This window comes from Pelodiscus sinensis, chromosome 1 (assembly GCF_052426305.1).
Source record: "Pelodiscus sinensis isolate ZL-2025 chromosome 1, ASM5242630v1, whole genome shotgun sequence".
NCBI classification, from domain to species: Eukaryota; Metazoa; Chordata; order Testudines; family Trionychidae; genus Pelodiscus; species Pelodiscus sinensis.
In genome coordinates, this window is record NC_143052.1 from 2,694,902 (window position 1) to 2,720,703 (window position 25,802).

At 62.4% G+C, this 25,802-nt stretch overlaps 1 protein-coding gene across 1 annotated transcript; it reads left to right on the plus strand.

The window, feature by feature from the left end:
* The first annotated feature begins 9,601 nt into the window (after positions 1-9,601).
* PAX4 (paired box 4) lies at positions 9,602-21,370 on the plus strand. Its single transcript, XM_089777624.1, has 7 exons — positions 9,602-9,614; positions 10,744-10,874; positions 13,258-13,473; positions 15,364-15,448; positions 17,220-17,375; positions 17,680-17,762; positions 20,841-21,370. The coding sequence occupies exons 1-7, from the start codon at positions 9,602-9,604 to the stop codon at positions 21,174-21,176; spliced, it is 1,020 nt and encodes a 339-aa protein (XP_089633750.1). The 3' UTR covers positions 21,177-21,370.
* Positions 21,371-25,802: the final 4,432 nt, after the last annotated feature.

Genomic DNA, 25,802 nt, shown 5'->3' on the forward strand with positions numbered 1-25,802 from the left:
AGCGCTTGCCTAGAATCACATAGTGAGCCGGTGGCATCCTTTTCCCAAGCCGCCTGCTCCCAGAGAAGAGACTGAACCTACATTCTCTGCTTCCCAGGCCCTCTTGTTCTCCCCACCAGGCCTTGCTCCCTCCAGAAGGGACCATGCCCTGGACACTAGAAAACTCTCCCCTCCCAGCAATAGAAGCCAGGACTTCTGGCTGCCAGTGCCGGGGTCTAAGTCCTACACCGACCCCCTCCACACCAATGGAGCTCAAGCCTCCGGACACAGCGTGCCATGAACTAACTGCTAGTCTGCACCATCTCCCTGGGCATCCCGGGTGGGGTGGGGGAGCAGGGTTCATTGCTCTTGGCCGCGTTTCCCTGAACCGGCACACGGGCGCTGCCCTTGCCTGGCTCAGCTCCCCCCGCAGGCCTGGCAGTGATGGTAGATTGGGGAAAATGGACACAGGAGGGAGGGGAAGCTTGCGGAGAGGAACAAGGGGCTGCATGAGCTCCCAAAGGAGTCCATTGTGCAGCTCCACCTAGCCCTGTGATACAAACACGGCCGGTGCCCCCGGCAGCCACCAGCCCACGGGTCGGCCACATGCCCAGCTCCCGCGGGAATGAGGGTGTGACACCGAGTCGGGTGCCCCCCGATCCTGCACCCCGTAGCAGCAAGGACAGACTCCACCAGCCAGCAGAACGGGGGGTTATTGCTACGCCAGGATACAGCCCAGCGCAGACGGGACGTGGTTACAGGAGTCAGGGCCAGGATGCCTCAGCCCCCTTGGGGCAGGGTCCATCACCCCCCTAGACCTCCAGCCCCCAGCTCAGGCTGTTCCCTTCGGCTGTGTCTACACTGGGCCACTTATTCTGGAAAATCAGCCGCTTTTCCAGAATAAGCTGCGAGCAGTCTACACTGGCCCTTGAATTTCCGGAAAAGCAACGACGCTCTACTGTAAAAAAATCAGCCGCTATTCCGGAAAAACTATTCTGCTCCTGCTCGGGCATAAGTCCTTATTCCGGAACACTGTTCTGGAAAAGGGCCAGTGTAGACAGCCCAGTAGTCTTTTCCAGAAAAAAATCCCGATCGCGAAAATGGCGATTGGGGCTCTTTTCCGGAAAAGTGCGTCTACATTGGCCACAGATGCTTTTCCAGGAAAAGGGCTTTTCCGGAAAAGCAGCCTGCCAATGTAGACGCTCCTTTTCTGGAAAAACAGACAACGGAATAGTATTCCGTTTTAAGCAGTTCCGGAAATTCATGCCAGTGTAGACACAGCCTTCATGTTTCCCAGCCAGTAACTGCCCCTTCCCCCAAACATTCCCTTCCTTGGTTCCCTCACTGACCCCAACCGTCTGACCGGTCGGGTCTTTGTCTCTGTGACTTAGGCAGCCCACCCGCTGGGCAGTGTTCACAGGCAGAGGCCAGTAGGGGTCAGTCACAGCCCACAGCCCAAGTACAGCAACCAGCAAGGTACCGACACCACATCACCACAAGTGGGTGAGTCCGTGGGACTCTCACATCACCGCGCAGGGGACCCCGGGTCACAGCGCAGACACCCCCCTCCCCCCCCCGCTACACCACAGAGCATCAGGGAGGTTTTCCTGGGTCTCACTGGAGTGTTGCCCCGGGGCAGGGCTCAAATAATCATGGATGCATCCCTGGGCCTCAGGAGCAGCACCCGGGCACCCCTTGGCCCCTCGGCAGGCACCCGGCCCTCGGATGAAATCTGGGCCAAAGCCCAAAGCAGAAATGTGTCCATTTATGCTAGAGGGGAAAAAATATGAATTCCTGGCAAAATTAACGTGACACCAGCCGCTGGGTGAGGAGAGTGAAAATGGGGCCTGATGGATCAGGGTGTGATTTGAGATTTGGTGAATGTTTTGCCAGGGGAATGAATTCTTTCCTTCCCAGTGTCTCTGGGGGCCCTCGGCCACGTGCCTGCCTGCCTCTGGGTACCAGGGCGATGGACACGCAGGCCTGGGAGGTGGCCTTGGAGAGTCTGTGCCGTGCTGTGGGAGCCACTTGTCCGGAGATGGGAAACCTGAGCTTCTGGCCATCTGGGCCCGTGTCAGGCTCCGTGTGCAAAGCCCCCAAAATCATTTCTTTTTGCCCATTTTCTCAACCTTTTCCAATGCCAGGAGATCTTTTTGGAGATGAGGCAACCACATCTGTACGCAGTATTCCACATGTGGGCGTACCATAGTTTTATACAGCGGCAATAAGATATTCTCTGTCCCTTTTTTAATGATTCCCAACATTGGGTTTGCCTTTTTCACTGCCGCTGCGCACGGCGTGGGTGTTTTCAGAGGACTCTCCACAATGACTCCAAGATGGTGGATGATGCTGCGGAGCTGCTAAGGCCGGTTTCCTGCCTGTCCTGACGCTGTGATAGGCGCTGTACCCCGGAAGCAGCCAGCAGCGGGTCCAGCCCCAAGGTGAATGTGTGCAAGAGGCTCTGAGCTCTGCTCTTGCCCTCCGGCACTGCACCCCTCGCCCGCCAGCTCTCATTGGCTCCCGTGCCCGGACTCTGCTGCCGGCTGCTTCTGGGGTGCAGCGCGGTCTGCAGTGCCCGGACAGACAGGGAGCTGCCTTAGCCCCCTGCTGGTCACCTTACAGCAAAGCAATCCAGCGCCTGACATTGCATGGCCCAGCACAGCATCACGGCCCCTTGTTTGAAAACCACTGGCCTCAGGTGCCTTGTTCTCTCTGCTGCGGGTCCCCGTGCCGACAAGAAGAGTGACAAGCCGGCATCTAGCTGCACTGTTTTGAGTTGGAGGCCTTTGGAGCTCCCAGCTGGTTGGCCGGCGCTGTGCATGGCAAATATTTGCGGGGAGATCAGAGTTTCTCTCAACTGACTCTCTTCTCCCCCTCTAACCCACCTGCCCCTGGGAAAGAAGAAGAGAGCAATAAAAACCGTTCCAGGTAAAACACCCCAGAAGGGTCAGCCTGCGAGGAGGGTGTGGAACCCGGCCAGGCGGAAAAGAACAGCAGTTTGCTCAGATATAAAGTCCGCACTTGGAGGAACAATAATTGTGTGGTGAGGATCAACGACCAGGCCTCCCAGACAGTCAATGCCACTGGGAATAACAATGATCCGTCCCACTGAGTGCTGGCAGACTAAAAACAAAGGCCGTCTTCATGTTTCCGAGGGCTCTGTGGGAGGGACTTTTCCACCCGTGCAATAACACGGCTTCACAAATCTGTACAGTGCCTTTCACCACAAAGACTCCCAGAGCAGGAGGCAGAAATCACTGCACACGCTGCTGGGAACGCAGCAGGGTAAGCGGGGAAGTTCAGCACAGGGTTATGTCCTTGATCCTCTTGGCTTGATCCTCTAGCCCTTTTTTGAACCCTGTTCAAGTCCTGGCCTTCACCACATCCTCTGGCAAGGAGTTCCACAGGTTGCCTGTGCGCTGCGTAAAGAAATACTTCCTTCTGTTTGGTGTAAACCTCCTGCCTCTCAATTTTATTGGGTGAGCTCTGGCTCATGTGCTATGGGAAAGGGTAAATAACACTTCCCTAGTCACTTTCTCCACCACAGTCATGAGGGTAGAGATCTTTATCATGCCCCTGCTTAGTCATCTCTTTTCTAAGGCAAACAGTTCCAGTCTTTTTAATCTCTCTTTATACAGCAGCTGTTCCAGTCCCCTGATCATTACAGTCATAAGAACATAAGAACATAAGAACGGCAGTACTGGGTCAGACCAAAGGTCCATCTAGCCCAGTAGCCTGTCTGCTGACAGTGGCCAATACCAGGTGCCCCAGAGGGGGTGGACCGAAGACAATGATCAAGCAATTTATCTCATGCCATCCATCTCCAGCCTCCGACAAACAGAAGCCAAGGACACCATTTCTATCCCCTGGCTAATAGCCTTTTATGGACCTAACCTCCATGAAGTTATCCAGCTTCTCTTTAAACTCTGTTACAGTCCTAGCCTTCACAGCCTCCTCTGGCAAGGAGTTCCACAGGTTGACTACACGCTGTGTGAAGAACTTTCTTTTATTAGTTTTATACCTGCTCCCCATTCATTTCATTTGGTGTCCTCTAGTTCTTCTATTATGGGAACTAATAAATAACTTTCCTTTATTTACTCTCTCCACACCACTCACTGTCGCCTGTCTCTGTACTTCTTCCAGCATACATCCTGAGATGGGGCAACCAGATGCATGCGGTGTTCAAGGGGTGGGTTTATAGAGCGGCAGTAGGATATCTTCTATCTTCCTGCCTCACTACTTCCTAATACTCCCTAACTTGCTGTGAGCTCTTTTTGCTGTCACCGCACGTTGGAGTAGATGTTTGCCACGAACTAGCCGAGATCTTTCCTGGACGGTAAGAACTAATTGAGACTCCATCGGTCTGAGCCAAGCTGGGATTATAGTTTCCAATGTGCATTCCTTTGCCTTGATCAACCTTAACCCTAACCTTAACTCTAACCTTAACCCTAACCTTAACTCTAACCTTAACCCTAACCCTAACCCAGCAAGGGTTCCTCCCTAGGGGCAGGGGGACAGAGTTTATAGTGCTGGTTTCCTACAAACACAAAGGAGGGGAAAGCCAAGGAAGGGGCGAGAAGAGCAGAGGCTGCGTGTGCACAGATCCAGGAGGTGGTTAGAAGACAAAGGCACCACTTAGAAATCCGAAGTGGAAGCGTCCCGCAGAGGCTAGCAAGGGCCATGAAGTCTGGCGAGCCAAGTGGAGCGACAGAACCGGGCAGGCCGGAAAGAATTCGAAGAGCAACCGGCTAAAGGCACCAAAACTCAGGGCAGGTTTCGTCCGAGCCCCTCCCGCTCACCCCGCAGAACTTAGCCACAAGCGCACCTCGGCTTCCTTAGCGGCCAACCCCGGGGCTGCCGCCAGGCACCTGCCCGGACAAAGGGGCGAGGGGCGCTGGAGGATCCCCGCCTCAGGGAGCCCGCAGGGCTGGGAACGGGACGCAGCGCCCGGGGAGAGCAGCTGCGCCGCGAGGTGCTGCCAGGCTGGGGCTCCAGCCCCCTCCGCCGCCTCCCCCCATCCCGCGGCTGGGCCGGGAGGGGCTGGGGAGGGGACCGAGGCCTCTCGGCGCTGGTGGAGCCGCCCGGCAGCGGAGGGCAGAGCACGGGGCCGCACGGGAGGCCCTGCGCCCGGGCGCGCTGGAGAGCTGAGCCGGTGCGCTCCTCCGGCTCCGGCCCTGGCCACCGCGGCCCCTTTGCAGCCAGAACAGCGGGCGGCTAGTCCGGGATAACGTGACCCGGGACACACACACCCCGGCCGCTCCCGGGGAGGGAGGCAGGGAAGCAGCCAGGGCAGCCTCCCCATCCCTTGTCCCGTGCCTTGCGCACGGCTTTCCCTTCCCGGTGCGCCCCTCCCCGGCTCCCCACTGCAGGGGGGCCGTTAGGGGGGGCTCGGCTCGCAGAGCTGCCGGTGCCAGGCCTGGGATCGGGGCTCCCCGCTCTGCCCTGCCCGCGGGGGCGTCCGGGGAGCCGGCCCGGCCCGGCGGCGGGGGAGGGCAGGCCGGGCGGGGGGGCGCTGGCTGCTGAGGGCGGGGGCCGGGCAGCGAAGGGCCGTGGTTAATGTGTAATTGGGAGCATATGGCGGTGAAAAGGCGGCCTGCTCTCCCGGGAGGCTCGAGGCTGGTAGGGCTCCGCTAATGATGCTCAATTGCTCCTCAGGCCGGCCCGGCGGAGCAGCTCGCCGGCGCTCCAACTGGGCTAATATTTGCTCTTCAAACAGTTCCCTGGCGAGGTTTACAACGTGCCTGAGCGCAGCCCCCGGCGCAGGGGCCATCTGCGCCGGGCCGTGGGGTTTCCAGCCCCCCCTCGGGGCCCTCCAGCCGGGCCGCCTGCTGTTTGCTCAGCGCGGGCCGGGGGCGCCGCCAGCCAGCCATAAAACAGAGCCGGGGCGGGACGGGTGCGTGGACCCGAAGCGCTTTGCCATCTGGCCCCGGAGCCCGCCCCCCGCCCGGCCCGGGCGCTCCAAGGGTGCCCCCGAGCCAGCCCCGGGCCCAGCCGCCAGCCCCGGCTCGGCCCAGCCCAGGCAGGGGTGCTACGGGCACGGGGCGGGCGGGACCCGCCACCCCCGGGGTGCAGGAGTCCCGGGGGAGGCCGCGGAAGCCTCCCTCCCCCCCGCGCACCAGCCGCCCGGGGATGCAGCGGCCAGAGGATGCTGCGGCTGGCGGGCGGCGGGCGAGGCGCAGGGCCCGCGCTGGGATGTGCTGTCCACAAGCCACCGGTGCTGAAATCGGCTCCGCGGCCGCTGCCGTCCGGGAGCTGCTCCTGCCCCGCGGGGTGGCGGCTCCAGGCCGCGCTCCGCTCCCCACAGCTGCCCTCGGGGAGGGCCCGGGGCAGGGGAGGGGAGCAACAAATCCGGGGGGCTCCAGCCCGGGGAGACTGGCCCGGCAGGGGGGAGCCCTCCCCGCCCCGGGCCAGGGTCCCCTGCAAAGCCGCAGGCAGGGACCTGTCCCCAGGCCCGGAGCCCCCGCTCACCACGGGACAGAGCCCTCCCCTGCCCGGCCGGGACCCGCGCCCAGACCGCGGGCCGAGCCTTCTCGCACCTCCCGCACCGCCCCCGCAGCCCCGCACCCGCCCGGCCCTGGCTTGGCCCGGCAGCGGGGCGAGAGAGCTGGGAAATCGCCCCCCCCCCCCACACACACACACAGCGGGGACGGCCCTGTCCCGGGACGGGGGCACTTGGCCAGGGCAGGGGGAGCGGGGCGGGGGCAGGGTCTGGAAAGGGGCCTTTGGAAATGAGGTCAGATGAATTCAGCCTGCACCAGAGAGTGGCTGTGAGCGTGTCTGAAAGTGTGAGCGCGTGTGCAAGCGTGTGAGCGCGTGTGCGAGTGTGCACGTGTGAGCATGAATGTGCGTGCGTGTGTCTTCCTGAGTGTGCATGAGTGTGTGGGCCTTTGTGTGAGTGTGTGTGTGTAAGTGTGCTGGGCCTTTGTGTGCATGAGTGACTTTGTGAGTGTGTGTGTGTGAGTGTGCTGGGCCTTTGTGTGCATGAGTGACTTTGTGAGTGTGTGTGTGTGAGAGAGCCTTTGTGAGTGTGTGTGAGTGTGTGTGAGCCTTTGTGAGTGTGTGTGTGTTTGTGTGTGAGCCTTTGTGAGTGTGTGTGTGAGTGTGTGTGAGCCTTTGTGAATGTGTGTGTGTAAGTGTGCTGGGCCTTTGTGTGCATGAGTGACTTTGTGAGTGTGTGTGTTTGTGTGTGAGCCTTTGTGAGTGTGCGCGCGTGTCCCTGTGCACGTGTGTTTTACAGCCCAGCCCGCCTGGGCCTGCCGGCGATTCCCTCCGCCTCTTTTCCTGCCCCTGCCCCGTGACATCACCGCCCGCTGCCCTCCCGCGCCGCCCGGAGCCCCATTCGCACGCTCTCCCCGCCGCGGCTCCCGCTGCCCGGGGCTGCCAGCCCAGCAGGGACCGGCCAGCGCCGCGCTCCGCACAGGTAGCTGCTTGCGCCCCTTGGCTCCACTTCGCGGCCGCCCCCGCCCCGCGCAGCCCTCGGGTGCGACGGAGCCTTCCCAGCGCAGCGCTTAGCCCCGCGGCTCCCCCGGGCCCGGGTCCCTCCTGGCCGCTGCGCTCGGCGGCTGCTCGGCTCCGGTCCCCGCTCGCTCTGGTCCCGCGCGGGGCCGGGCCTTGCCAGGCGGACCTCCCGCTCCCAGCGCGTCCGCCCGGGGGGAGGGCTCCTTGCGCGCCTCTCTCCGCGGGGGAGCAGGCTCCTCAGCCCGTGTAAACCCGGCGAGCTCCGGTCCAGGCTCCGCGGGGCTGCTCCGAGCCAGGGACTGGGGGGCGGGGGGAGGCGGTGTCGCGCCGAGCCTCGCGCTCCTGCGCCTCGGGAGGGGATCGGGTGAGCCGCGCTCCTCGGGTGAGCGCTCCCCTCCTGCCCGGGGCAGGGAACCGGGGCGGGCCACTTGTCACCCCCAGGAAATGGAGTGACCCCCCCAGTGGGGCCTTGGCCGCCTGTGGGCTGGGCCGTACGAGCCTCAGGCTGTTCCCCCAGCCGTGCCCAGGACGCGCGCCACATGGACTGGGTGGTGCCTTGCCCCGGGGCCCGCAAGCGGCTGGCCCGGGTCCTGCCTGCTCCCAGGTGCGGTTAGCAGGGAGGGCGGGGAGACCAGGCACGAACATGCCGCACACAGTCTCCCCCCCCGCCGACTGGCCCGCAGGTGCCTCCGCGCGGAGAGGGGCGCACGGCGAAGCTGGGAAACTGGAGTCTCTTCGTTGCCGGTGGGCGTCTCCAAACCACCTCCAGCCGCGAGGCACTCGCCTGCCACCGACTGCCGAAGGGAGCCGGGCGCCTGCCTCCTCCCCCTGCGCTGGAAAATCTAGCCCTGCTCCCCTCCACGCTGCATGTGCGGGGCAGGAGGGGGGGGGGGAGGGGCGGTGGCAGCTACCGCGCAATATTGTGCTGGCTGTTGTGGGTGGGGATTGTGAAATCGTGTATAGACCGTGTTTAGGCTCTGAGCTGCTAAAAGAAAAAGAAAGAAAGAAAGAAAGAAAGAAAGAAAGAAAGAAAGAAAGAAAGAAAGAAAGAAAGAAAGAAAGAAAGAAAGAAAGAGGGTTGTGTGGGGGGGGGTAGATAGATAGATAGATAGATAGATAGATAGATAGAGGGGTGTATGGGGATAGATAGATAGATAGATAGATAGATAGATAGATAGATAGATAGATAGATAGATAGATGGGTGTATGGGGATAGATAGATAGATAGATAGATAGATAGATAGATAGATAGATAGATAGATAGATAGATAGATAGATAGAGGGGGGGTGTGGGGATAGATAGATAGATAGATAGATAGAGGGGGGGTGTGGGGATAGATAGATAGATAGATAGATAGATAGATAGATAGATAGATAGATAGATAGATAGATAGATAGATGGGTGTATGGGGATAGATAGATAGATAGATAGATAGATAGATAGATAGATAGATAGATAGATAGATAGATAGAGGGGGGGTGTGGGGATAGATAGATAGATAGATAGATAGATAGATAGATAGATAGATAGATAGATAGAGGGGGGGTGTGGGGATAGATAGATAGATAGATAGATAGATAGATAGATAGATAGATAGATAGATAGATAGATAGATAGATAGATAGATAGATAGATGGGGGTGTATGGGGATAGATAGATAGAGGGGGTGTATGGGGATAGACAGATGGGGAGTGGCAGAGTGGGCTCTATCAATCAGTTCGGTGGGCTGGATCTTGGCCCAGCCCGGGCCTTCAATAGCCCTTGTGGTGCAGTGAGGAGTGGAGGCAGAACCAGACTATTCCATGCCAGAGGGCGGAAGAGCCAGGGCCGGACTCACCACGCAGTAAGGGGGAGGGGCAACATTTTCAGATGCTTCCACATGACTTAGGAGCCTACGTCCTAGTTCCAAAAATGACTTAGGAACGACAGTGCCTTGGCAAGTCAGTGGGTCTTTAGGCTTCCGGGTGCCTAAGTCCCTTGGGTACTTTGGAAAAGTGACCCCCCCCCCCTTCTTGTAAATCTCTGACCCTCTGGTCTCACGTCCCTCCTGCAGCGAGGCGGTGGGGAAGGCATCTGAAGTTACGCCCCGCCCCCCCCCCACTCGCTCACCCCAGCCTGAGCTGAACGAGCCTCTGGCGAACGCCCAAGCGCTGAAGTCTGGACATGCAGTACCCAGGTAAGAGCTGCATCCCCACCCAGGCAGTCACCATCTGCTCTGGCGTCCCACCCCAGGGCAGTCCAGGGCTCGCTGCAGCAGATGGGGCAGTTTTGGGGTAACAGAGGTGACAAGGGGGAGCCTGGGGATGTTAAAATGCGGCTAATTGACTAGTCAGGTAGTCGATAGGCACTTCCGCCTTCCCCCTTGGAAATGTACAAGGGCCCCTGCTTGGCCCCTGCTGGGGCTCTTGTACATTTCAAAGGAGGAAGGGGAACTCGGGGGCCAGGGGGAGTCCCGCTGACTCCACCTTCTTTGAAATGCACCAGAGTCCCCAGCGGGGGCCATGGAGCCCGGGGTCAGGGACTCAGAGTCCCCCGCTGACCCCGGGCTCCCCGGCTGCTTCTTTGAAACGCGGAGGCCACTCTCCTGGCTGCTTCTCCTGCATCCTCCCAACCTCAGCCTGTGTCATGGCTGCCCTCTGGCTCCCCGCGTACCCTCTGGGCTCCCCTATACCTGAGCGTGGCCTTGTCCCAGCTGGGCTGGCTTTGCCCTGGGCGCCTGGCCAGTCACAACCACCCAGCCGGCCCACATGCCTGCGCTCTCAGGGGTCAGAGACCGGCCCCTGGCTATGGGCCAATTCCTGAGGTGCTGGGCTTTTTAAAGACTCATAACAAGGTCCCCGGGGGAGCAGAACGGGCCCTGCACCCCGCTGCGGTGCTTGGGGGGGGAACTGGGATTCCAGGGAGACACGCGCCTGGATTCACACCTCACTGGGGTCACCGTCTCCCCACCGGCATCACACCCCGCCCCAGCGGCTCCTGCACCCAGCCCGTGTCCTGTGGGCGAGCTAGAGGCAGCGGTTGGTTTAGGAAGCGCTGTCCGAGCTAGACTGGGGGGCACAAGGGACAGAGAAGCCACCGGGTCCCTGGCTCCATGGCTCCTCCCCGTGAATATGTCGCACCGTAGTGCTAGCCCGAATGGGCCTGGCCCAGCAGAAGAGACAGCCACACAAACGTCCCACACGCCAGCTGCACCCTCCGCTGCCCTGCCCCTGCCTTACCCCCTGGGCTCCTGCTGGGCTGCCTGGGGCAAGGGGGGGACCTCTCCACTGGCCGTGGCCTCACCCGCCTGCCCGGCTCTTCCCCAGGGGCCAGCGGCGTGAACCAGCTGGGAGGCCTCTTCGTGAACGGCCGTCCCCTGCCACCGTGCAAGAGGCAGCGCATCATCGAGCTGGCTGCCGGGGGGGTGCGCGCCTCGGACATCTCCCGGAGCCTGAAGGTGGGACGCGGGGCGGGGAGTTCGCCGCGGTTCCCAGCACGTGGGTGGGGTCAGCACAGGCCGGGGGGCTCAAGCTTCCCCAGACAGTGGGCAGTGCCCCCCCACACTGCCCCAGCCCCCTCCCATGTCCCTCTGTCCCCATGGCCCTACCCATGCTGCTGCTCTTCCCACCCTCCTCCCCCTCTCCCCGCTCAGGTCAGGGCTAGGGGCAGCAGGGGGGGTGCCAGGCCAGGGCTAGGGGCAGCAGGGGGGGTGCCAGGCCGGGGCTAGGGGCAGCAGGGGGGGTGCCAGGCCGGGGCTAGGGGCAGCAGGGGGGGTGCCAGGCCGGGGCTAGGGGCAGCAGGGCAGGGTGCCAGGCCGGGGCTAGGGGCAGCAGGGGGGGTGCCAGGCCGGGGCTAGGGGCAGCAGGGGGAGGTGCCAGGCCGGGGCTAGGGGCAGCAGGGCGGGGTGCCAGGCCGGGGCTAGGGGCAGCAGGGGGAGGTGCCAGGCCGGGGCTAGGGGCAGCAGGGCGGGGTGCCAGGCCGGGGCTAGGGGCAGCAGGGGGGGGTGCCAGGCCGGGGCTAGGGGCAGCAGGGTGGGTGCCAGGCCGGGGCTAGGGGCAGCAGGGGGGGGTGCCAGGCCGGGGCTAGGGGCAGCAGGGCGGGTGCCAGGCCGGGGCTAGGGGCAGCAGGGGGGGGTGCCAGGCCGGGACTAGGGGCAGCAGGGCGGGGTGCCAGGCCGGGGCTAGGGGCAGCAGGGCGGGGTGCCAGGCCGGGGCTAGGGGCAGCAGGGGGGGCAGCCGGCTGGGCCTCTCCTGCTGTGGTTAAGGTCTCAGGTCTCCTCTGGCTCTAGCAGGTGAGTGAGGCAGAAAGGGGTGGGGCCTCAGACAGAAGGGGCGGGGCAGGGGTGGGGCTCCAGGCAGAAGGGGTGGGGCTCCAGACAGATGGGGCGGGGCAGGGGTGGGGCTCCAGGCAGAAGGGGTGGGGCTCCAGACAGAAGGGGCGGGGCAGGGTGGGGCTCCAGACAGAAGGGGCGGGGTAGGATGGGGCTCCAGGCAGAAGGGGCGGGGCAGGGTGGGGCTCCAGACAGAAGGGGCGGGGCAGGGTGGGGCTCCAGGCAGAAGGGGCGGAGTAGGGGTGGGGCTCCAGACAGAAGGGGCAGGGCAGGGTGGGGCTCCAGGCAGAAGGGGCGGGGCAGGGTGGGGCTCCAGACAGAAGGGGCGGGGCAGGGTGGGGCTCCAGGCAGAAGGGGCGGGGTAGGGGTGGGGCTCCAGACAGAAGGGGCGGGGCAGGGTGGGGCTCCAGACAGAAGGGGCGGGGCAGGGTGGGGCTCCAGGCAGAAGGGGCGGGGCAGGGTGGGGCTCCAGGCAGAAGGGGTGGGGTAGGGGTGCGGCTCCAGACAGAAGGGGCAGGGCAGGGTGGGGCTCCAGGCAGAAGGGGCGGGGCAGGGTGGGGCTCCAGGCAGAAGGGGCGGGGTTGGGGTGGGGCTCCAGACAGAAGGGGCGGGGTAGGGTGGGGCTCCAGGCAGAAGGGGTGGGGTAGGGGTGGGGCTCCAGACAGAAGGGGCGGGGCAGGGTGGGGCTCCAGGCAGAAGGGGCGGGGTAGGGGTGGGGCTCCAGACAGAAGGGGCGGGGCAGGGTGGGGCTCCAGGCAGAAGGGGCGGGGCAGGGTGGGGCTCCAGGCAGAAGGGGCGGGGTGGGGTGGGGCTCCAGACAGAAGGGGCGGGGTAGGGGTGGGGCTCCAGGCAGAAGGGGCGGGGTAGGGGTGGGGCTCCAGACAGAAGGGGCGGGGCAGGGTGGGGCTCCAGGCAGAAGGGGTGGGGTAGGGGTGGGGCTCCAGACAGAAGGGGCGGGGCAGGGTGGGGCTCCAGGCAGAAGGGGTGGGGTAGGGGTGGGGCTCCAGACAGAAGGGGCGGGGCAGGGTGGGGCTCCAGGCAGAAGGGGCGGGGCAGGGGTGGGGCTCCAGGCAGAAGGGGCGGGGTACGGGTGGGGCTCCAGGCAGAAGGGGCGGGGCAGGGTGGGGCTCCAGGCAGAAGGGGCGGAGTAGGGGTGGGGCTCCAGACAGAAGGGGCGGGGCAGGGTGGGGCTCCAGGCAGAAGGGGCAGGGCAGGGTGGGGCTCCAGGCAGAAGGGGCGGGGCAGGGTGGGGCTCCAGGCAGAAGGGGCAGGGTAGGGCCTAGCCTCCTGGCATGGGGACCTCACACACCACCGGTGTCCCAGCAATCACACAGCTAGTGGCCACAAGGAGGGGTGTCCGGGACAGCCGACGTAGAGGCTGAGGGGCAAAGGCCACGCTGGGCAGGCCCAGGGTGGGGGGCGGAGCAGAGAGCTGAGGGAGGCTGCTTGATCCCTCCGGATGCCCCCACGCCCCAAGCGGAGCCCCTGCCTCAGTCTCCCTCTCCTGCAGGTGTCCAACGGCTGCGTGAGCAAGATCCTGGCCCGCTACCACCAGACCGGTGCTGTGGGGCCCAAGGCCGGCGGAGGCAGCCAGCCCCGCATGGCTACCCCAGAGGTGGTGGCCCGCATCGCGCAGCTGAAGCGGGAGCGCCCGTCCATCTTCGCCTGGGAGATCCGGAGGAAGCTGCACTCCGAGGGCGTCTGCGCCCGCGACAGGACGCCCAGCGTAAGCCACCGCTCAGAGGGGCCGCAGGGTTGCTCTGGGGCTGCTCCGGGGACCAGTCTGCCGTCGCAGACGGCCTGGCCCTCGGATCCCGCAGGCTGCTGGGAGCTGATCCGCTGCCCTGCCTGTGTAGGGCGTGCCACGGGTGTGGGGGGGGGCCTCAGGCACAGCTGCCCCCTCCAGACTCGCCACCCAGCGGCACTTTCTCACCGCCCCCCTAGAGAAGGGGGCAGGCAGAGACGGGGCAGGGCCTGCTAGATGGTTGGGTGAGGGCCTCCCATGCAGAGCGGAAGGAAGTGGGCCCGGTGGGGGGAGAAGTGGACTGCGAGGGGAATGTGGGAGCAGGGGTTAAGAAATGGCTAGAGAATAAGACAGAGAATCACTTATTCCCTCTATATAAATCCATGGTACGCCCACGTCTCGAATCCGGCGTACAGATGTGATCGCCTCCTCTCCAAAAAGATTTCTTGGCCTTGGAAAAGGTTCCGAAAAGGGCAACAAAAACGATTCGGGTCTGGAACGGGTCCCATATGAAGATAGATAAAAAAGACTGGGACTTTTCCATTCAGAAAAGAGGAGACAAAGGAGAGGTCGGATAGAGGTCTATAAAATAATGACAGGTATGGAGAAAGCGAATAGGGAAACGTTATTTACTTGTTCCCACAAGATAAGAACTAGGGGTCACTCAGTGAAACGAATAAGTAGCAGGTTTAAAACAAACAAAAGGAAGTTTTTCTTCTTACAACGCATGGACAACCTGTGGAACTCCTCGCCGGAGGATGTGGTGAAGACCAGGACTTTAACATAGTTCAAAAAAAGTGCTAGATAGATTCAGGGAGGTCAATCAATGGCTAGTAGCCAGGATGGGCAGAGATGGTGTCTCTAGCCTCGGTTTGTCAGAAGCTGGAAATGGGTGACAGGGGAGGGATCATGCGAGGATCCCCTGTTCTGTTCATCCTCTCTGGGGCTCCTGGCACTGGCCGCTGTCGGCAGACAGGACGCTGGGCTGGATGGACCTTTGCTCTGACCCAGCCTGGCCGTTCGGACGTTCTTATGGGTTAGGGGTGGGCAAGAGGGCCTCCGTGGGCCGGATCCAGCCTTCCACTTAGGGCCTGGGGCCAGGAGAGCTGTGCGGAGCTTCCTTCGCCCTGCCGGGGGCATGGGTGCCTAGTGGGAACTGGGGGAAAAGGGGCTCCCCCAGCCCCTGACCAAGCATGGTCTGTGGGTGGGGTAGCCCAGAAGCATCCTGGCCCCACCCCTTCCGGTTTAGGCCCCGCCCCTTCTGGGCAGCCCGGGTCCACTTCAGAAATCCTTGCCCATCCCGGAGTAGGGCCAGGGGTGAAGTTACTGCCCCCACAGACAGCGGGGACAGGGTGGAATGGCCCGTCTGCGTCAGGCCAGTGCCATCGACTGGGGGAAAGCCAGCCTGGTTGTGGGGCATCCCCTGCCACGGACCAGGGCAAAGCAGAAGGCCCTCGCCCGGTTGAGTGGCCAAATCTGCTCGTGCCCCAGGCTCTCCCTCGGCACCGGGGCGAGCGCTCGGCTGGGGCGATCCCCGGGCAGACGGCTGGGCGAGTCTCTTGGACGGGCCCCAGACAGAGAGGGGCTAAAATGCCGCAGCCGAGGGTCAGTTTCTAATCCCGGGGCCCCTGCTGTAGCTCTCCAGCTCCCATCTCTGGCCTGCAGCCGGGCCCGCCGCCGGTATTGTGATTCCCTCGAAATGGAAGGGCTTCCCCCTGTGGTAGGAATACGGGGCACCCCCAGACACGGCTCGGGCGCCTCGGCCATTCCAGGGTTCGGCGCTCGAGAGCCGCTTCGCTCCGGGGCTGCCAGCGATCCGGACAGGGCCTCCAACGCTGCCCCTAAGCCATTCCCTGCCTCTGCTCTGCCCAGGTGTCCTCCATCAACCGGGTGCTGAGGAACCTGCAAGAGGCCACGTGGCTCGCAGCTGGCTGCATGACGGAGCCTTCGCCACCAGGTGAGGCCTGGCCCGGAGCCAGCATGCAACAGGAACATGCTCTGACACGCCACCGTGGCGAGACACTCCCATGTGCCCCCCTCCCGACCACACGCACATCACTACCCCCACTGGCAGCTCCTCCCGTGGCCCCCCGGTGCAGCAATGACACTGACGCTGACATGTGCCCCCCGCCAGGCCGCGCTAACACAGAGCTGCTGGGGAGTGACTTCCTCCCCACGGGGAATGCATCAGAACAACCCCCTCCTCCTTGCCGACTGGTGTTCTCTGTAAGCTGAGCGCTTGGATGGCTGCCCACTGCCCAGCTAATCAGCAGCACGCCCAAGCAGCCCACAGCCGGCAGCATGTGTTTCTACTGGTGGTGCACATCCACACGTGCCTCGGTGCATGGAGCAAAACTTATTCCGCACACAAATGAAAAATAGAGAGGGAACATTGCTGCAGACCCAGATTTTAATCCTAACCCCATGAAGCTCTTCACGCATGGAGAGCAGGTGGTCTGGGACCGTATCAGCTGCTCATGCTTAGCTTGGTGGGGGGGCGGGCAAGCACAGCACACGCAGTCCCTAAGGGGTTGGGAATCTTCGGCCAGCATGCCTCATCCATAGCCATATGCAGAATATGCAGCTGCGTGGGGCACCTGAAAATGTGGGGCACCCCTGGGTCTTAATGTCCACCCGCCTGCCTCTTCCTATCCCTGCTCTGTGGCTCTGCTGCCTCCAGAGAGGACCTAGTGACAAAGCCTGGCAGAGCACTGAACCTCTAAAAGAGGCAAGGGAGCCATGGAACAGCCACCCTCAGGTGCAGCCTGTCAGTTTCTGCATTGGCTGTAACAACGAGATGCCTTGTGGCACCTGCTATGGTGAGCTTTTGTGGGCACAGCCCACAGCCGAAGTGGAGCAAAAAGCGGGGGGCTCTCAGAATTATAACAGAACTAGAAGGGAGAGGGGAGAAAAGTGCCTGTCAGTGGCAGTGCCGGTGCTGACGCGGCTAATTACGTGGGCTGCCAGTGTCCCTACTTAGCTTTGGATGTCACTGAGGTGTTGGCTGTAAGGCAGGCTGGTTTACTAATGGGCCACCTAGTTTGTGTCTTTGTTCAGGCCCAGGAAAACTGTCCACTCTGCAGAGGAAGGTCGAAGTCGCGCTCTCTGTAGTGGGCTGCTGAAATGCCTTTGTAGAAAAACGGCTGCTTTGAAATCCACGACTGAGCGCCCAGGCAGGTTCAAATGTTCCCCTCCAGATTTCTGTTACCATCCCGGAGGCCTGAGCTGTGTCCATGTATCCTTCGGCGCAGAGACATTTCGGTTTGGCCGATATTAATGGCAGAGGGGCCTGGCTGGCACTTGATGGCTGAGATCTCGTTAGCGGATGTGCATTTGTAGGAGGCCCTGATGCAGTGGCTGATGTGGGGAGGGCCTGGGGTGGTGTCGTTTGCATAGAGGTGTGGACAGAGCTGGCAGCGGGTGTGTTGCAGAGGCAGGTTCCTGGGTGAGTGTGTCCGGGGTGTGCTGTGTGGCTGCTGGAAAGGGTTTGCTTCCGATTAGGGGCTTGTTGGTGCGTCTACGGGACCAGAGTTTAAAATTCGCGTTAAGATATTTCCCCAGCGTGTTGCTGAAAATGATGAACTCGCATCTTTAAAAAAAGTCACCCCCCCCCCCGCCCTGCTGCCTTTGGGCACAGGGGCACCAGCATACCAGCCATGTGCAGGGCCCCATGCGTCCTAAGGGCAGCCCTGCCCCTCTCTCCCCGTCCCCTCTCCCAGGTGCTGCAGGTGTCCCCTGGCTGGGAGAAGCCAGATCCCAGGTCTCAGCAGAGGCGCTCGCGTCCCAATGCCCCCGGAAAAGCTCAGCCCGGGGACCCCTGCCGGGCGCCCAGCACAGAGACAGGACGATCTTCTCGCGCCAGCAGGCAGCGGCCCTGGAGACAGGTGACTGGCGAGGAGGCGGAAGCCGCGGCCTGGTTGGCAGGCTGCCGGGCACACTCCGGCCAGGGGACCCGGCACGGGCACGCCCCCGACTCCCCAGCTGCAGAGCGTGACTCCAGCGCGGGCGGGTGGGCAGCAGGAAGGCGCGTTCCCCCGGGGGCAGATTATGCCTCAGTCGTCCTCCGGGCAGCTGCCCCTGGAACCGCGGGTCTGACTCACATTCCTAAGCAGGGTCCCTGTGGGAATCTGATGGGAGGAGGGTGGAGCAGCCAGGAGCTGGGTGACTTGACTCCAGACTCCCTTCCAGAATTCCAGAGAGGGCCGTACCCCGCCACCGCCACCAGGGAGCGACTGGCCTCCGCCACCCAGCTCCCCGACGCCACCATCCGGGTAAGTGGAAAAGGTGCCGACCCCCCCACTCCGACCCCCCGGGCTCTGCACATGCAAACCCAGCCCGGTGCCCGCTGGGGTTGGATGCTTGTGCACAGGACCATCCCTAGCGGGGGCAGGGCCCGGGACAAACCCCCGTCCCGCCTCTTCCCACCCTACTCCATCCCCAGGCCCGCTGATGGGGGAGGGCAAAGGGGGCAATTTTCCAGGGGCCCAGTGGTTCAGAAGTCCCCAGGGTCCAGCCACCGGAGCGCTGCTGTGGCGTTCCAGGCGGATCTTAGAGCGGTGCGGGGAGACGGGGGTGCTGTGCAGCCGTGCTCCAGACAGAACTGGGGGGGCGGGGCACCACTGAGGGATGGCTGCCCTTAGCCCCACCCCTTTTGCCTGAGGTCCCGCCCCTTCTGGGAGCATGGAGCAGGTCCCTGCCTTGCCCAGGGGCCCAGCGTGGCTGTCAGCTCCCCTGTCCACCCCCACCGAACCCCTGCCCCCAGCCCTTTCCCAGCCTGGGCCAGGCCCCTGCACGGACTCCCGCAGCTACTGGTGAGCGGGGGGACACCCTTGCTGCTGGCCGCAGGTCCCCCCCCAATCTCCTGGGCCACACAGGGTCCCTCAAAGAATGGGGTCCAGGGGGGTGCCCCAAATTGTCCTATGACAGGATGGCTCTGGTTGTGCGAGCGTGAGAGCACGTGCGTGTGCAGAGCCGTGTCTGGGCTGAGACTTTTTTTTTCGGGCAAAAAGATGGAGATTTGGCGACACCAAAACTTTTCACAAATTCACGGAAGGTTCGCCAACTAGCTCCTTACAAAAATGTTTAAAAATCCCCCTCCCCCCATGAAAATGTTTCATTTTGGGGGGGGAACCATGTGGCCGGCTTGGTTCGAAATGACGTGTCCTCTAAAAATGGCCTGCCGTTTATTTTGCTTTTAATTTCAAAGGCATCATCCTTGCCCAAAATCGGGACGACACATTTTCTTCCACCCAAAAGGAGATTTTCCCCAAGTTTTCAACTTGCCAAACAGTGAGAATGGTGCGTTCTCAGTCTGCCCCCCTTTTCGGACTTTCCAAAATCGCCCGTGAACCAAAGGCTCTGCCATTTGCGTGACTCCCTTAGGGGGCGCGCGGGTCAGTGAGCAAACGAGCGTGCGATGAGCGTGCCTGCAAGGGACCCTGCCTGCCCGCTTGTGAGCGAATGTGTCTCAGCATGTGCGTGTGAGGCGTGCACTGGCGGCTGTGCAGCTGGCTAAATTAGTGAGCGTGACCGAGTGTCTGTCTGTCTGTCTGTCTGGCCCAGGAGCCAAAGGAGAGTTCTGTCCCCCCAGCACCTTGGCCAGCTACAAGGTGCGCAGTGTGTCGGGAGCTCAGGTTTCATCCTGGCACTTGTGCGCACACCCCTCCTCGTGCGTACACGAGGCAAGGCCGCCACCTGGAGGAGAGTGCAGGTGACAGCAGCTGACTTCCCAGTCGGGAGCTCCGGTCTCAAACTCAGTTGGCTGTTGCGCCTGGCCAGTCCTCAAATACTCCTAGTGAGTCAGGGGGCACCCCCCTCTGGCAAGGCTCCGGGGGGTGTCTCTGTGCGTTCTCCCCACCCCCGCATCTCTCCGCCTCGCCTGCCAGCCCGCGCACTGCCCTCCCTGTGTCCCCGGGTCGTCCCAAGGCCACGGCCCTCAGGGTGGGGGCTTGATGGAAGGGTTATGGGGGGCAGAGCAGGCGTGGGAAGAGGCAGGGTGGGGCGGAACAAAGGCTGCACTAGGGGGAGGGGTTCGGATGCCCCCGGGGCCGCAGGGCCAGCAGCCTGGCAGGGGCCAAACTGCAGAATTGCTCAATGGCAGATGGGCCCGGGCCAGGAGTTCGAGGCCCCTGCTCTGTGTATCTCGTCCCCTCCTCTGCTGGGCAAGGGGTCCGAGGCCAGATCGCGTCAGTCCCTTGATGGCCAGACCCACGCTGGCCAGGCCATGGGGGGGCCAGATCGGATCGGCGACAAGAGTCTCACTCACACACACTCAACATACAGACACATGCACAACACACACAGACACGCACACAACACTCAGAGACACACAACACAGACACGCACACAACACAGACACACACATGCACAACACGCAGACATATACCACAGACACGCACACAACACATACAGACACACGCAACACACACAACCCACAGACACACACAACATGCACACACTGACACACAACACAGACACACACACACACCTCTGGGAACTTGTGCCTGCAACAGTCATTTACTGCTGTGCAAAGTGGAAGTGAAACTGGTTCCCACGTGGGTCTGCGTGGCACACGCGTTGCACAGCTGCGAACGACCCACAGCAGAGCCATCAGCCTCGCCGCCCGTTCTCTCGCGCACACGTGGCGGGACGTGCCTCTTCGTGCCCCGTGTGGCAGGCGAGCAGCCAGCCCCGGTTGGGAAGGAGTTTCCAAAGGGCCAGAGTTTTGCCGGCCTGCCAGGTCACAGGAAATCAGCGCATGGGAGCCGGGCAGAACAAAGCGGGGGGGCAAGGTCTGAGGCTTTAGAGCTGTTCTCGGGAGTTGGCAGGGGGTGATCTCAAGCCCTAAAAATCATGAGCTGATGCAGGCTCTGAGTGACCGGGCAGAACCCATGCCCAGGTGTCTGGCCCCACGCGCAGGGTCTAGCTGCTCACCAGATTTGGGATCTGGAAGCAACTTTTCCCTGGGTCAGCTCGGCAGAGAGCCGGGGTTTGTTCGCCATCCTCGGCAGCCTGGGGCCTGGCTCACTCGCTGGTTTGGACTAGTGCAAATGGTGAAAGCTCTCGCTGGAAGGTTTGAACCATGATGGGGGGGGTCAGTAACTCATCCAGAGGCGAGGGGTCTGATGCAGGAGGGCAAGGGGCCGCACCCACACACGCAGGGGGCCAGACGAGTCGGGTCTCTTGGTCCCTTTTAAGTCTACGAGTCTGGGAGTTTCTTTTCTCGTTGCCTTTCGGGGTCGCGTCGTCCTGCTTTGCACGCGTGTGTGGGTGCGGCCCGCCAGGCGGGGTGCCGGGGAGAACGGGGGAGTCGGGGTACGTCCTTGACCCTCTCCCATCTCCTGCCCTAGGTCTGGTTTTCAAACCGAAGGGCCAAGTGGAGGCGAGAAGCTAAGCTGAAGCTGGAGACGGACCGTGCAGGTGACGGTCCATGTGCATCGCTGGGCCGCGATGCTCCCATGGCAGCTTTGAAACTCGCGGCCGCTCGGTGCACCATCCTCTGTTCCCCAGCCAAAAGCTCTGGCCCTTGGCCAGCGGTCCACAGCAGATCTGTCCCCACCAGCAGGACACGGGGCAGCCTGTGTCCGGCTTCCCAGACATGCTGGCGGTCTCCGATGGGCAGCACGGTCATCGGGGGGGGGGGGGGCGTGTTTGTCTGTAACTTAACAAATAACGAGGAGTCCTAGAGCTTGTCGAATAACGACATTCGAAATAACTCCTGAAATCACAAAATCGAACGGGCGTGTCCCCACGACGGGGGAGCCTCGAAATGAGTCCCAGGCAGGCTCCGTTATCATGGACCCGCTCCCTCGACTTACAGCCCCTGGGGAGTGATCACTTCGAATGACTCTGGGGAGGCGATATTTCGAAATAGCGGCACCGGAGGGGCCCCACGGCCGCTATTTTGAAATAAGCATTATTCCCTGACGAAAGCAGGAGGACAGATTTCGAAATAACCAGCCCCTTATTTCGAAATAACAGGGGGTATGTCTACACTACCCCACTAGTTCGAACTAGGAGGGTAGTGTAGACATATCCAGGCTTAGTAGTGTGGACGCTCTGTTTGTTTTTTGCGAAAGAAGGGGGGTTATTTCAAAATAATTCCCTAGCATAGACCAGGGCTTAGAGGCTAACAAAACCATATCGTAGCATGAACGTGGTTTACCCACGAAAGCTCAGGATTCGATGTATTTTTGTTAGTCTCTCAGGGTGCGTCTACACAGCATCCTAACCTCGAAATAAGAGACACAATTTGCGCTACGCGAATGGCGTATCTTATTTCGACTGAATTTCGAAAGAGGCGATTTTGAAATTTGGTGCATCTACACAGCACCAAATGTCACAATAATGGACTATTACGAGCCATCCTATAACCCTCGTGAAATGAGGTTTACAGGATCTTTCGAAAAAGGCTTTATTTTTGGAAAAAATCAGTCTCTAGACAAAGCTCCGGGCTGAAAAAAGCGGCGGCCATTTTTAGGCTAATGAAGCGCGGGATGTTTTAATCCCTGCTTCATTAGCAATTTCGATGTGCCTAATCTACATCGCTCTGTCGGCAGAGAGGTGTAGTCTAGACACGCCAGACGTCAGACGAGGCTTTTGAAGTACTAGTTAACCGAGGAAGGAGACCCTATTGGTTACAACAGTCACCCTGGTTGAAAGGAGTGGTGAGAGCAGCTGGACAGCCATGGCAGGAAGGTGAAAGAGAGCAGGTGCTAGCTCAGCTAGTTAAGCAGAGAGAGGCCGGGCAGTCTCTGCTTTGAAGAGCAGATGAGCCAGACACCTGCCGGGCTGGGCCCTAGCATGGGGGGAAAGGGGAGGACGTGGTAACATCTCCAGGCCCGTTGTAGGGTTCGTGGCTACACGACTGTTCTGGGATTCCCGGTGTTAGAGAGGCCCCAAGATCGTTTTTCATAAGGAAATCGGAGAAGGGATCCGAGAGGTAGGACGCCTGGGTTCGAGCCCGGCTCCAGGAGGGAGCGTGAGCTAGTGGTCGAAGCAAGGGACTCAGGACGGCTGGGTTCGAGCCCGGCTCCAGGAGGAAGCGTGAGCTAGTGGTCGAAGCAAGGGACTCAGGACGCCTGGGTTCGAGCCCGGCTCCAGGAGGGAGCGTGAGCTAGTGGTCGAAGCAAGGGACTCAGGACGCCTGGGTTCGGAGCCCGGCTCCGGGAGGGAGCGTGAGCTAGTGGTCGAAGCAAGGGACTCAGGATGGCTGGGTTCGAGCCCAGCTCCGGGAGGGAGCGTGAGCTAGTGGTCGAAGCAAGGGACTCAGGACGGCTGGGTTCGAGCCCGGCTCCGGGAGGGAGCGTGAGCTAGTGGTCGAAGCAAGGGACTCAGGACGCCTGGGTTCGAGCCCGGCTCCGGGAGGGAGCGTGAGCTAGTGGTCGAAGCAAGGGACTCAGGACGCCTGGGTTCGAGCCCGGCTCCGGGAGGGAGCGTGAGCTAGTGGTCGAAGCAAGGGACTCAGGACGCCTGGGTTCGAGCCCGGCTCCGGGAGGGAGCGTGAGCTAGTGGTCGAAGCAAGGGACTCAGGACGCCTGGGTTCGAGCCCGGCTCCGGGAGGGAGCGTGAGCTAGTGGTCGAAGCAAGGGACTCAGGACGCCTGGGTTCGAGCCCGGCTCCGGGAGGGAGCGTGAGCTAGTGGTCGAAGCAAGGGACTCAGGACGCCTGGGTTCGAGCCCGGCTCCGGGAGGGAGCGTGAGCTAGTGGTCGAAGCAAGGGACTCAGGACGGCTGGGTTCGGAGCCCGGCTCCGGGAGGGAGCGTGAGCTAGTGGTCGAAGCAAGGGACTCAGGACGGCTGGGTTCGGAGCCTGGCTCCGGGAGGGAGCGTGAGCTAGTGGTCGAAGCAAGGGACTCAGGACGGCTGGGTTCGGAGCCCGGCTCCGGAAGGGAGCGTGAGCTAGTGGTCGAAGCAAGGGACTCAGGACGGCTGGGTTCGAGCCCGGCTCCGGGAGGGAGCGTGAGCTAGTGGTCGAAGCAAGGGACTCAGGACGGCTGGGTTCGGAGCCCGGCTCCGGGAGGGAGCGTGAGCTAGTGGTCGAAGCAAGGGACTCAGGACGGCTGGGTTCGGAGCCTGGCTCCGGGAGGGAGCGTGAGTTAGTGGTCGAAGCAAGGGACTCAGGACGCCTGGGTTCGAGCCCGGCTCCGGGAGGGAGCGTGAGCTAGTGGTCGAAGCAAGGGACTCAGGACGGCTGGGTTCGGAGCCCGGCTCCGGGAGGGAGCGTGAGCTAGTGGTCGAAGCAAGGGACTCAGGACGGCTGGGTTCGGAGCCTGGCTCCGGGAGGGAGCGTGAGTTAGTGGTCGAAGCAAGGGACTCAGGACGCCTGGGTTCGAGCCCGGCTCTGGGAGGGAGCGTGAGCTAGTGGTCGAAGCAAGGGACTCAGGACGGCTGGGTTCGAGCCCGGCTCTGGGAGGGAGCGTGAGCTAGTGGTCGAAGCAAGGGACTCAGGACGGCTGGGTTTGAGCCCGGCTCTGGGAGGGAGCGTGAGCTAGTGGTCGAAGCAAGGGACTCAGGACGGCTGGGTTTGAGCCCGGCTCTGGGAGGGAGCGTGAGCTAGTGGTCGAATCAAGGGACTCAGGACGGCTGGGTTCGAGCCCGGCTCTGGGAGGGAGCGTGAGCTAGTGGTCGAAGCAAGGGACTCAGGACGGCTGGGTTCGAGCCCGGCTCCGGGAGGGAGCGTGAGCTAGTGGTCGAAGCAAGGGACTCAGGACGGCTGGGTTTGAGCCCGGCTCCGCAGGTGACGTGCCGGGTGATGAGGCACAAGCCACGTCACTTCTCTGTGGCCCGGGGTTCCCCGCCGTGCGAGGAGGCTGCGAGGCTGGCGCTGCCTGCGGAGGGGAAGTGTCGATGGGATATTCTCCCCCTTGCCTCGCCCAGGGCCCTGCAGTGACTGGATTCTACCCGCCTTCCCGCCAGCGCCCCCGGCCTGGGCTGCTTTCCACCTGCCCTCAGGCGCCGACTCCGTCTCCCTGCAGGTAGGTGATGTGCCCGGAGCTCCTCTGAGCCAGCTCAGCCCTCAACTCAGGGGTTTCCCTTCCCCCTGTAAGGCCCAGGCTGGCCAGAGCTGCCCTGTCAGGCAGCCACCGGGCCCTTCTCCCGGCTGGAGCTGCCCCCGCTCCGGCTGGTGGGTTGAACTGTAGGAAACTGGGCCCCTGAACAGGGGCGTCCACGCTGGGCCCCTGCGTCTGGCGCGTCCCCTCAGGCGTGGCCTTGCGCGGAGCTGGTGCAGCCCTCTGCTTTCTGTCCCCCCAGCACCCGGCTGCCTCCCCGTCATGCCCAGACGCCCCCAGCTTCACCGTGTACCCGGGGGCCTCCCAGCCGCTGCACCCAAGGCCCCCCCCGCTCTGCACCTGCAAACAGCCCTGCTGTGGTAAGTGGGCCGGACGACCCCAAGCCTGCCCCCCCCCCGCACACACTACCTGCTTCCCGCGGGGTCATAGAGCCAGGGACATCCGCGGGGGGGGGGGAGCCTGGTGTGGGCAGAGGATGGACCCCACAGGGAGGGCACCCCACATCTCTGCCCCCCCACAAGGCTCCAGTGATGGGGGAGGGGTGGAGTCCCCCCTTTTCTCTCCCCGGAAACACCATCTCAGGCAGAGAGGAGCCCCTGCTGGGGAGGGGAAGGCAGGCACCAGGAAGGAGATCGCAGGATGCCCCCCATTCCCTCCCGCTCTGAACACCCCTCTTTCAGGGATGCCCCAGCTCCAGGCCGGCTGGGGATCCCCCCAACCTCCATTAGCAGGAGCACACGCCACATGGCCCCGGCTGACCCTCTGTTCTCTCCCGGCAGGGCCGGCTCCCGGTGGGACCCTGACTCCACCCTCTCGGCAGCCAGCTCTGGCCCTCCCTCCCTGGGACGCCTCACCCTTTGCCCTCCCCGGGGCTGCCCTCCAGGTCTGCTTCTCCCTGCCGCCCCCTGCCACGGCAGCGCCCCACCTCGCGCCCTTCCACTCTGCTGTCCAGAAGCCGGGGCCGCTCTGAGGGTCGGGACCCGGGGCTCAGCCGCAGCCTTTGGAGATATCTCCTCCAGGCTGAAGCACATGGGTTGGTTTCCTTGCCGGGACCAAGAAACTACCCATAGGAAGATGGTGCCCATGGAGATTACAGGTCCCTGGATCCTTTTCCCGTGCTGGAACCTGCAGCCTCCGGGGGCCACACCTCCGGGTACCGTTAAAGAGGAGGGCGGCTGCCATTGGCTCTTTCAGGCAGCCCACGGTCCGGCAGCTCGGCTTAGGGAGCGCTCCCGCCCCGTCGCTCGGGTTCCTGAGCTGTGCCGCTAGCCCGAGTGCAGAGAGTCACGTCCAGACCGAA